Source organism: Penaeus monodon, chromosome 12, assembly GCF_015228065.2.
Source record: "Penaeus monodon isolate SGIC_2016 chromosome 12, NSTDA_Pmon_1, whole genome shotgun sequence".
In the NCBI taxonomy this organism is placed as follows: domain Eukaryota; kingdom Metazoa; phylum Arthropoda; class Malacostraca; order Decapoda; family Penaeidae; genus Penaeus; species Penaeus monodon.
Window position 1 is genome coordinate 30,479,062 of NC_051397.1, and position 12,972 is coordinate 30,492,033.

Consider the following 12,972-nt stretch of genomic DNA (forward strand, 5'->3'; position numbering starts at 1 on the left):
CCTCTTCTCCTCCTCCACCACCTCCCCTTCCCCCTTCCCCATCTCTTTTACCCCTCTCTCTCCCCCCTCCTTTCCCCATCTCCCCTCATTCTCCGTCCTCCCTCCTTGCCTCTCACATTTATCATCCACCCTGACTCTCCCTTCTACGCCTCACAGCGCGCCTGGATTGGCTCCTGTGGACAGTCTTCGGCCTCGAGACAGCCAACCTCGTAATGGACTGCGTGCTGCTGGTGGGAGTCGTCAAGGTAAAGCGGAAAGCCAGGGAGTACGCGGGAAGGGGGGTGGGGGAGCGCACGAAGGGGACGAGAGAAGGGACGAAAAGAGGGAATGGGGAGGAGGGGGGGGGGGAGAAAGGTTTTGTACGGGGGATACGGGAGGTTGGGATGGGGAGAGGGTGGAGGAGGGGGAGAGGGAGGGGGTGAGGGTGAGAGAAAGGGTTTGTACGGGGATACGGAGGGAGGGGAGGGGGAGGGGAGAGGGAGAGGGAGGAGGGAGAGGGTGAAGGGTGAGGGTGAGGGTGAGAGGGAAGAGAGAGAGTGAAGAGAGAGAGGTGAAGAGAGGGAGAGGGGAAGAGAGAGACAGGGAAAGAGAGAGAGAAGTAAAGAGAGAGAGATGGAAAGAGAGAGAGAGATATATGGAAAGAGAGAGAGAGAGAGAAGGGAAGAGAGAGAGAGGGGGCAAGAGAGAGAGAGGGAGAGAGAAAGGATGGAGAGAGAGAGAGGGAGAGAGAAAGAGGGAGAGAGAAAGAGGGAGAGAGAGAGAGAAAGAGAAGAGGAAGAGGAAGAGGGGGAGGGGCATGGAGATTGAAAGAGAGAAATTAGTCACTTTCCGTCAGACCGGAAAATGTTTTTTTTATTGCAAATGTGACTAACAGCTTTTTTGCACATGCTGTGTATCCTGGTATTGTGTGCTAACATTTCATAACGGAAAGAGCTGCCTACTTGTCCTTGGAAGCAAAGTGTTTACCGATTTATTTATTTCCTTTATCTTCCTCTTCTAAATTGTTTGTATCTGACTGGCAGGAAAACTACAGAGCAATAATAGCGTGGGTGTGGGTGTCAGTCGCCCAAGTAGTGCTGACAGTCATCGCATCCATTGTGTCCGCCTTCTACGTCAGCCCCGCCCCCGTGTCCGCCGCTGTCGTCATCGCCGGCGTCATCTTTGCTCTCGCCTACAGCAGCGCCGTCGTCGTCGTCCGCTCCTTCGGGTTGACGGTGAGGAGAGGGGTGGGGGCGAGGCATGCTGGTGGGAGGGCATTTCCTTCGTGAATGCCTGGTGTAGGAGGCCTGGTTGGGGCGTTTTCTTGGCGTGAGATGTGTAGACGCGGTTCTTTCCTTTTGTCTCAACAGTTCTTTGATTGTCTAACACTTTGGCAATGGGGGACATAGCTAAGGGCAGGGGCGATTTTTCACAGCCCCTTCCCTCAATGGAGTGGGGGAGTAAAGTACAAAAAAAGGATACGAAAAACAACATAAGTTTATTAGAAGACACACACACACACACACACACACACACACACACACACACACACACACACACACACACACACACCACACACACACACACACACACAAAACACACACACAACACACACACACACACACACACACACCCCACACACACACACACACGCACAAGCACAAACACACACAAGCACACCACACGCATACACACGCATACACACGCATACACACTTACATACAACATACATAATATACATACATACATACATACATACATACATAATCATACATATATATAATATATATATATATAATATATATATATATATATAAAATAATAATATATATATATATATATATATATATATATACACACACACACGTATATGTATTTATATATATACGTATATATAATATATATATATATATATTATATAATATATATATATATATATATATATATATAGGCATACATATATATACATACATATATATTTAATTATTTATCTTTTTTCTATAACGACATATAAAAGATGCATTTTCACTGAATTTAGAATCTCTACGTTCAAATAAGTCGATGTTTTTATCTAGCCATGTGATTTTTCCATCAATCTTTCATAACACAGGACGCCCTCAAAGAATCTTGCCCTCCGATTAACAGGGATCTATTATACCCGTGGTGGCTATCATATTTTATTAGATGTTGATGTGGCAATGAAATTTAATGATATATTAGTCTAAAAACTATATTTGATTATATATTAATCTGGAAATGATATATGATTATTTATTGATGCAACTACAAATTTTGGTTGTATATTAAGGTATCAGTGGAATTAGATCATAGTTGAACATTGAATATTAATGTGACATTGATATGTGGATAAATCGGAGCACATTAGTGCAGACTTAACTATACTCGTAGACAGTATCGACTGATTTTCGCCAATGATGGTAATAATGACGATAATAATGATAATGATAACAATGATTATAATAATGATATGATGACAATGGTGGTAATAATAATGGCAACAGTAATGTTAATAATGATAATGATGAATATGATGATTATGATAAAGATAATAATGAAAATTATAACAATAGTAATAATGATTATGATGCTATTCTAATAATGGCTATGATAAAAATCAAGATGATATAATGAAACTAATGATGGGATGGTAATGATAATTATAATACTAATACTGATAATGGTAATGATCATAATGATGAGAATTATAGTAATAATAGTAATGCCAATGATAGTGATGATGAAGATGGTTATGATAATAATAATAATAATGATAATAATAATAATAATAATGATCATAATAATGATAATAATAACAGTAATTTGTATCAGTGTTAGTATAAGTAGCAGTTGTAGTAGAAGTAGTGGTTTAGTATCAGGGCTGTGATGTCGGAGTGGGAAGGAATTTGGTGTTGCAGGAGGCGGAGGCGGAGTCGGTGAAAATATCCTGACTCCGGGCTCCAACCTAAACATAAATTGCAAAGATCCCACTTTTTAAACATATCCGCACTTTATTTCCCCGAGAGAATGAGAAATCACATCATTTTCTTTTTGGCATAGTTCTGTATATATTTTAAAGCATAATGAATGTTGTTTTTATACAATTAAAAAGGCCACAGTAGCATAGCTATAACCAAAGCGTTTAAGGACATGGGGTTAAAAGGTAGCCTGTAGTTGTTATGAAACCCGTTTTTTTTATTATTTTTATTTTAAAATTATCCTAGGATTCGGAGTCGTAGTATTAGTGAGTATAATAATAATAGCATCGGAAAAAAATCCTAATAGATATTTTACGCCACCAATAAGGGCTTTGATACTAACACCAAAAAATAAATGTATCAAGTCCATACATGTTTTCCCAACAGCTGCGTTCCTCCGATGAGAGCCCCGCGTGATGCCAGCAATGACGTCATGGAGCACTTACCACTGTTCGCCGTCATGGCTGCGTGGAGGCAAGCGGACTCACGCCCTAATAATGACGAGGACACTGCATTTGCTTGGGGGAAGGAGGCACAACAGCTATCTAGAAACGGCAAAGAGAACTGGTTAATATAATTCCCTGATGAGAGTCATTCATTATCAAGAGTTGGTGAAGAAATAGTAGCCATTTCTTGGGGTTCTTTCCCTTCAGTTCGCCATGGTAGTGTGATCATTTTCCAGAGATGAAGCACGCATAAAAGTAGGTATCTAACGGAAGTCCAAGTACTGCAGTAGTTGTAGCATATGCTTCCATTGATGACTGTTTCCCATTCGTGGCAGAAAATGTAGTAATGGGTAATAAATGTATATTTTTTTTGTTTTGGATGTTATTAGAGTTTCACCTTATTTTACAAACGTGATTTATCCCATTGATTTCCGTTTGTGAATGTTGATTTTAGTGCGGAAACGTGAAATTTAACGAGACAGGAAGCGGGACCTTTGTATCGCAACTCACAAGAAAAAAGGGCTTCCGATCGACGATCGAGCATCCACGTCCCTCCCGGTGGCTGCGGCACAAATGCTCTAGGGATCAATTTGTTCGTGGATTCCATTACAGACAACACACATTAGAATCTAATTAGCGCGTTTGCAAGTAAGAGGAGTTTTGCGCTGTAATACTAGAGGAGGAAATGATGAAAAGCAATTATGTGTATATATATATATATATATATATATATAATATATATATATATATATATATATATATATATGTATGTATGTATATATATATATATAAAATATATATATATATATAATATATATATAATAGTATGTAAAATCCAGGGTATATGAATGTCCGTATACTGTATACATAAGCGCTTGCACGCGCGTGCGCGCGCAACAAACCCACACACACACTCTCACACACATACACAGACCACACACACACACACACACAAAACACACACACACACCCACACACACACCCACACACACACCACAAACCCCACACCACAAAACACACCACACAAAACACAAAACAACACACACACACAAAAGTAACAGATACGTAGTTGCTGCCAAAGAGCCTTAGTCATGAAGTATATTTCCCTTGGGTTAGGTATATGGTCGTCTATGCGAGCCCATTTTTTATTACGTTGCTTTCAGGCTCTTTCAATTTTTAAAGAGCAAGACCATAAAAATTATATTTGGATGCCTATGACTGCAAAAGTTATTGTCCCCTCCAGTCCCCTGTCCTGTTAACCAAGTTGACAAAAAGACACAGTATCAGATTTTGCAGCTTCTGTCCAGACCACAAAAAATTTTTTTTGTTTTTTCAAACGAGGATAATTATAAGAGTTAGGCATGTTTGGCCTCGGTTCTCTAATCCAACTTGGAATGGAAAGCCAAAATTGACCCCATTTTTAGCTTCGATGTGTGGAGCATTGATGTTATTAACCTCTCAGAATAATGCGTACTGCACTTTGACACAAATTCTATCATCTTTTTTTACCATTTATCCATGACCTCTATAACAGAAGTAAAAGATGCGTATTTTAATGTATAGATGAAATTCTCCACTCCCTCATGGTATCCCCCCAGTGATTCCTCCATGATCATCAGGGAAAGCAGGGATTGGTGTACTAACTCTTGACATTTATCTTGAATAAAGATTGTGAATATCAACTGGGAAAACACAGCTGATGCCCAGTCAGTAGCCATTAAAATAGGTAGTGAACCCGATTCACACCTAGCTGTCTTTTTCTGACTCCATAGGCTTACTACGTTATTTTTGAAAAAAAAGTAACTACAATTATCCTCGCCAAATTTCTATCATAACTATATTATAGATATATATAATATATATAATTAAAATATATATAAAATATATATTAGATTATATATATATATATAATATATGTATATATATATATATATATGTATATATAATATATATATATATTAATAATATTATATATACCATCATAACTATAATAATATAATATAAATATATGTACTATCAAACTATATATATATTATATATATTATTTTTATTTATAATATTATTATTTCCTATGTGTAGTTAAACCCCATTACCATAATATGAATAAAATGTAGATTTTTTTTTTTTTTTTTTTTTTTTTTTTACGACCAGAATGATTATGAAATAATGCCCCCTTTTATTTACTTCTTTTCTTATTTTTATTTTCCTTCACGGCGGTTAAATCTTCCATGGTTTAAAAAGCTAAATTTTCATTTATACTTTAAGAAAAATGAGAGTTTTTGATTTGATTTGATGAAAATTTATTTATAAAAATGTTTCATTTACCTGCAAATGGCAGAGTAAAATGCCGAAGGTTGTGCTTTATTTATGTAGAGTTTGATCGGTTAAAATTTGGTTTAAAAATGCTGAAGGGCTGTGGTATTATTATGCAAAATGATAAAATGCATATAATGCCAAAGCCCTTCAGGCAGTAAAACCAACATTTAACCGATCAAACTCTACATAAATCAAAACCAAACCTAAAACCCTGCATCAACCAAACCCATCCCAACACGAACCTTGAAACAATATTTGCCGAATCCGAATTACGCGTTCCATACGATAAATTACATACTAATGCCAAAATCATAAAATCAAGAGGATGAGAGTATAACCATAGATTTACTTTCTCTTTGGATTGTTGATTCACCCAATTTTTGGGAAACCACCGTTCTAAGCCGACTCCTTTTTTTTTGATAATTTGTTGTTTCTTTTAAAGAATTCCTATAATCGATGGGATCTAAATTGTATTTTAATTACGGTTATAACATACACCTTGTTTGAATAAGTTTACTGATGAATTGGATACAACAATCACCGACTGGACAAACCATTACCATCATGTTTGGTTCATTTCGGATTGCAATCAAAATGCATGTTGCTGCTATCGCTGCAGTCACCGCGCTAAGGGGAAAATGATCACGAGAAGGGATGTTACATCTCAAAACCAACGATCTGCGATATCAGAATCAAAGTCATTACTGCTGGTTTCAAATAAGGATTTTATAACCACGTGTTATACCCTGCTGGATTACATTTCTTTCAATCTCATTACCTAGTCAATTGATTAGTACTAAAGTCATATATATTACAGATATACACAATAGTTTATCCGTATATATTACAGTATTCAAAGAAAACGAAAGTATTGTGTGTATTCAAAGAAAACAAATTGCAGGGGACACTTCTACCTTACTTTAGGAGTCGACGTAAGACAGCCGATAAAAGGAAAAAAAATGTTAACCTGAATAAAGGGACAGCTATTTAATACAAAAACTGTTTTATGTAAAACATTAATTACATCATATGAATGAATAATTCAAAAATCAAAGTAAATAAATAACGGTAAGAATGAAATGAAAGTAAATGATTATGACTAACATGAATCTAGCTGCTCATAGTTGAATGCGTGTATTTTTTCATGCCTCATACGATTTTGTATGGATATGGTTTTTTTTTCGCATAAGAACTACTTACAATACAAAATTTCCATCAAACTACATAGTGTTTACTTATAACCTAAAAACTGCAATGTAAAAGCCCCCGCTGGATGGAACTTTAATTGTGCTGATTTTCCTTTTCATGTTTCTTTATCTAAAAAACTGAATAGCCACATGTTTTTTACGGAATTCACCCAATGAAGTAATTTCTCATATACAGTTTTTTTTTTTTCACTATACATATTTTTTTGTCTATTTTCCTAGATATTTTTTAAGGTGCCTTATTGTCACATTTTGCTGCACTTTGTTTTTTAGTACTTATTCCATTTAATTTTATTTCTCAAAGATATACTCCTGAATTAGGTGGACCAATTAGGTTAAACCAGTCCAATCAGAGCGGTTTTAGTAGTTCCTCCTTGTAGTGATTTTCAAAGGCGCGAGAATTCCGTTCGCGACTGGCTGGTATTGTAGCAACAGCTAATGCAATTATATTTCGCCAGTATGTGTACAGAGGAGTCACTGCCACCACATTTAGTAACGTATGGGAACGTTGTTTGTATGGGAGAAGGATGATAGGGTGCATGAAGACAAGTGGTAAGTGTTAGAGTGTAAATGTAGTATGTGTGTGTAGTGTATGTGATCGGTGTGAGAATATAAAGGTTGGTAAGAGTGAGGTGAGCCGAGGCGAGGCGTGTGCGTATACGCAATTAAGCAAATAATCACCTTAATTATATATATATATATATATTATATATATATATATATATTATATATATATATATATATATATATATATATCACTGGGGCCAAGTTGCAGCCACTGGGTTACTATACATACATAAAACAATTTGTTCAAAATAAAAGAAAAGACAAAGTCAGACAATAAAAAAACAAAACAAAAAACGGTAAAAGCAAAGAAACACTAAAACACGAATAAAACCAACACAGGAAATTGAACAAAAGGAACTTAAAACATTAAAATACAAACGATGAAACGTAAAAATACGCAATGAAACCCAAACGATAAAACAATACACTGAAAATAAAACGTGAACGATAAAAAAGTACAGCAAATAAGACACACGAACATGGAAAAACCCGAAGATAATCAAGCGCCGGTCGACTTGTGTCACTTTGGCCAAAAAAACGCCTTACACATTTTCTTTGACGTCCCATATTAAAACAATTCCCACGACCATTTAACTGCGACAGGGAAAGCCCATTCCTTACTTCCCTTGTCGTCTAGTAGGCGGAAAAGTACTAATAAAGGGTCTTTCTTAATTACTAACGATATCTTAAAAACTCAAAAATGTTATTAAAATCTTGGATGTATGGAATAAAATAGCTTTAAAAAATCATAGGCTTAAGATAATTAATTCAAAATATTAATGGACTTGATGGGATATTTTCGAATGCTTTTAATATCGACCTTGTTATTATTGTTTTTGGCATTACAATTACTTGAATGTTAATAATACTAATAACAATAATAATAAAAGAAAAAAATGGAAAATCAAATGAAAGGCGGTCTGCTAGGTTGGACTAAAAAGTGATTTCTTGGTAATTAGCCAGTTGTGAAGAAATTTTTGTGTAAAGACAATCAAAAAAACAATACGACACTGTCAACTGGCATGTTATTCCAACGCTGGCGACTGCCCCAGGAAGAGACGATATGCCTAACCAAAATGATATTCTGAGAGCTCCCAAAGTCCTGGTAAGGACTTTAAGTCTATAGGGAGGGCAACAGTTGCCACCTTATGGAAAGGAAAGCATGATAAATTTCTGTCCCTAAGAGGCAAAGATGCTTTATACCAGGAATTGCAGGACGAATATCTCTCACTAGTGCATCTGGAGGTAAGAGAGAAAATGGCAACTTCAGATGACAGGGTTTATAAGAAAAAGAAAAACGTGATGACCCCACATCAATATGGGTTAGTAGGCTTCTTGACCTCAAAACGGCTTACGATACTACTTGGAAGTATGGCAAAATCATGAAACTGCATGGCATTGGTTAAGAGGAGCATTCCCTGCTTTCATACAAATTTGTCTTGCTGATAGGAAGTTTAGAGTGGGCGGGGGAAACGTTTCTTGACCTGGAAAAACCAGCTAGAAGGGGTCCCAAAAGGGAGTGTCTTGAATATGAACCTGGTTTGCCATTGCTGTTAATGACATCGTAAAGGTCGTTCAAAGTCTATCTCGTGTAGTCTGTAATATTGGATGACTTCACACTGTATTGCTCTGGAGGACGCTTTCAGGATGGCAAGGACAAAATGCAGAATACAATAAATTAGGTCCAGTGGGCAACATACCATGGGTTCAAATTTTCCATCCTCCCCTCTATTTAGGAGCAAACCCCTTTTCTATTTGTCCAAGTGGAGAAGTTACTTGGTCTAAATTTTTGACTTAATGATTACATGTTGTGCCTCGTATCAAACAGTTAAAAGGTTAAAGCTAGAAATTTCTTCGTGTAATCAGGTTCTTTCACACCTATCTTGGGGTACAGACCACACAGTGTTCTGTGGCTTTACCGAGTGCTTATTCATAGCAACCTTAACTATGGATGTGAGGCTTGTTCATCAACAGCTCCCACATGTTGGGACTTAATTCATAATGAAGCTCTCAGATTCTGTACAGGGGCTTTCAGGTCTGTGGTATTCCTGTATGCTGAAGTGAAGAAACACCTCTTTCAGGACACCAGTACTATATGAACCTGGTTTACTATACAAGACTACAAAAGGATTCCGAATCTCCTACATCTAGATGGTTTTCAACCCCCTAGAGGAAAAGCCGATCCTGTGGTAAGAGAAAGAGGAGATTTCTCATTTTATATCACCAAGGTTCTAGGTGTTAGAACCCCCCAATTCCTTTCCTTGGACCAATCAAGTCGAGGTGGATTTGGCGGAATAAGGAAGGGGGAGAGATCCGAAACAGAAACCCAGGGAGATATTTTTTTCAGCAAACTTGTAAGTACAAGGATCAGATGCAATATATACAATACATAAGATGGTTCGAAAATGTCGTGAGCTTTGCATCAGTGAGCAGGAGGAAGATTGCAGTGGCAGTTTTTTCTCCACCAGACCGATCTTCACTCGCAGAGTTACATGTCATCCTTGCGGCAGTCAAGACGACTAGAGGATTTAGGAACCACTTTTTTTATAATTTATGCGATTCTCGTAGTGCTTTGCAAGCAATCAAGGCTTAACTCATCACATAAAGTGGTAAGGGGAGGTTCAAAAATTTGGGTAGCTTGAAAGAAGCCAAAGGCAGCTGCCCGCTCAGCCCTGTGATGTTCGTTTTCCTCTCCGACACACCTATTTGAAACCTAGCATCAGTATGTTGTCTTTGTGACAAATGGAGAAAGGGAATGGAGGCATACCCCTAGAAACAAACTGTGAGAGATTAGAGATAAAATTGGCAGTTGGGTGACCCGCGTCCATCCCAACCGACAATTTGAAGTTGTGTTTAAAAAGTCTGAGATTCGGGCACACAAGATTGACTATAGACCCATGATGGCCAAAAAGTGAAGCACGTTGTGAGAGATGCCAAGGGCCATTGACGGTGGGGACTGTAATGGATAGATGTGCAGCATTCCCAGTCCAAAGGCGTATGTACTGTCTCCCCCTATATACACGAAAAAATGTAATGGGGGTGGATTGACATAGAAGGCCTCATTAGTTTCCTAAGGGAGACTAATATTCTTAATGAAATTTGATTATGCATAATATTATGAATTTAATTTTATACATTTAGAGTTAATATTTATGTTTTGTTTTTTTTTTAAAATAATATTTATTGTTATAGATTTATAGATTCTTAATGTTTTAAATATTTTAACATTTGATCTACCCAAGGCAGTAATTAAAAAAAATCAATAGATCAAATCCCCTATGAAACACGAAAAAATAAATGCACATTTATCTATGATGAAAATTAAATACCACATCGGGAAATTTGGGAAACACCTTTTGCCTCACACCATATGAGCTTTCACAGCTGAAAGACAGCATTTTGGGCATTATTTAATGAATCATCACCATTCAGGATAAAACGATTCAAACGTTTGTTTTAATTTCTGAGATGTAGCAACAGCGCGTCCCGAGATTTCGGGTTTTGATTCTATTACCATTCAGCCTCTTTGACCTTGTCTGTTTCATCCTAGTGTTACTGTTTATTATTATTATTATTTTTAGCCGCATTCTCCATGTCCTTTTCCAAAATTCCTTTCAATTGGAGAACAAGATCTTTGACTGAGCCATTTTGAAAAAAAGTTCCTTTGAGATTGGGGACATGAGACACTCTACCGTGTTTGAAGAAAAGCCCACAATGCACAGGCTAGATTAACTGAAAATGAGGCAACAGTATTATAATCCCTTATATTAGGCAGCAAAATACTACTTGATTTTTCTCATATGTACTTATTATTTTATTTATTTATTATTTATTATTTTTTATAAAATCCCTACAACTTTCTGGATATTCCTGCAAAACAGAACTCAAAACCCATAATGAATATTGTATTCTTTTTGCATAGAAAAGTTAGTGCTACATATTTTTAGCTTAATTATATATTCCCATCCTTACAGGTTTTAGGCAATAAAATAAAGGTGCACTAGTCTGTCATTTCCACCATTATCACCCCATCATCATCATGTTTTGAAATAAATAAAGTACACTAGAATTACTTTTTTAACTTTCGAACTCCTGATGAAACGTTTTTCCCATCATTGCCAACAACACCAAAATATCAGAATCACACAGCAGCCGCCTGATTTGCCTTTATTGTAGCATCCCGAAACCCTTTAACACTTTAAATAGCATGATCTCCGAGCGTCCTATTGTTTCTATCCTCCAAGCCACAGGGACAGTATGACGCAAAGTGCAGCCGCACTTTGTAGAAAAGCTACCACTGTTTCTCAAAAGTTTTAGGTCAGTGGTAGCTACAGTCGCACTTAGGTACTACTAATTTATCTCCCAATCTGGGTAATGACTGGCTTTGCTACCTTTGGGCATACGACAAAGGTAAATAGGTATATTTTTACCATTGTGTTAAATTATGTGTACTAATTAGTTTTCTTTTCATTTTGTATTTTCACAAAGAAATCAAAGATAGAACACTATTTATCAGTTGTTTCTAAGTTCAAAGATAATTTTTTTATGTTTATGTTTATATATGTACGATATCTATCGAGAGCGAGGGGCTAGGAAGCGTGGGGTGCAAAATGTGAGCATTTTTATATTGGCTGTAGAAGACAAATATACTGTTAAGTTTGAACAATTAAAAATACAATTTTTTGCAGCTTTTTTTTACTCCCGCAGCTTCCCTGTCATCTGCCTACAATCACTGAATGCTGCTACAAAATGCCTGCATCTGTCTCCCCAAATTTCTGAAAATATTACCCAAAAACGCTCATAAGCATCGTATCGAAATAGTTTTTATCAAAATTTCCAGCGAGACCATCACACGTAGGCCTGCGTTGTCGTTGATTTGGGCACACTGTCATGGCAAAGGGTTTAATTTCGCGCTGGCTTTAATTTGCAAACAAAAGTTTTTTCAATCCAATCTTTTTTTTGAGATCAGCGTTTTATAAATTGTTTCATGTGTATCATGTTCGCTAAAAAAAAAAAGCACGATATCATCGAAATCTGCACTGACATCCAAAGTTCTAAGAAAAAGGAAAACTTATATTTCTTAATTTCACATAAAAACGTCAAGATAAGTCTTATTATATCAACAAATCAAGATAAACATTTTTTTAAATATCTTGAGCCTGTAAAGTTATATAATTTAGGTACAGAATGATTTTGTAAAACACTCATCCCACCAAGCTCATTACCACGTCAAATGATTCGGACACATTGGAAAGGCTTACCATATCGTTGCAACGACCGTCATGATTGACTTCAAATTTTACCCATGCCAAGTAAATATGTATGGGGACGCGATGGCCGAATGGTTAGAGCGTCGGACTCAAGACTGTCACGACGGCAATCTGAGCTCGAGGGTTCGAGTCACCGACCGGCGCGTTGTCCGTGGGCAAGGATTTACTTCCAGACTCCCCAGTCTGCTACCGT

The 12,972-nt window shown here is 36.9% G+C and overlaps 1 protein-coding gene across 1 annotated transcript in view; it reads left to right on the plus strand.

Moving 5' to 3' along the window:
- Positions 1-3,544, plus strand: part of LOC119579391 — a 30,951-nt gene extending 27,407 nt beyond the window's left edge. Inside the window, exons 3-5 of the mRNA XM_037927182.1 lie at positions 157-245; positions 1,023-1,214; positions 3,363-3,544. Of these exons, the coding sequence (XP_037783110.1) occupies positions 157-245; positions 1,023-1,214; positions 3,363-3,392 (311 nt within the window). The 3' untranslated portion in view covers positions 3,393-3,544. The remainder of the gene's footprint in view (positions 1-156; positions 246-1,022; positions 1,215-3,362) is intronic.
- Positions 3,545-12,972: the final 9,428 nt, after the last annotated feature.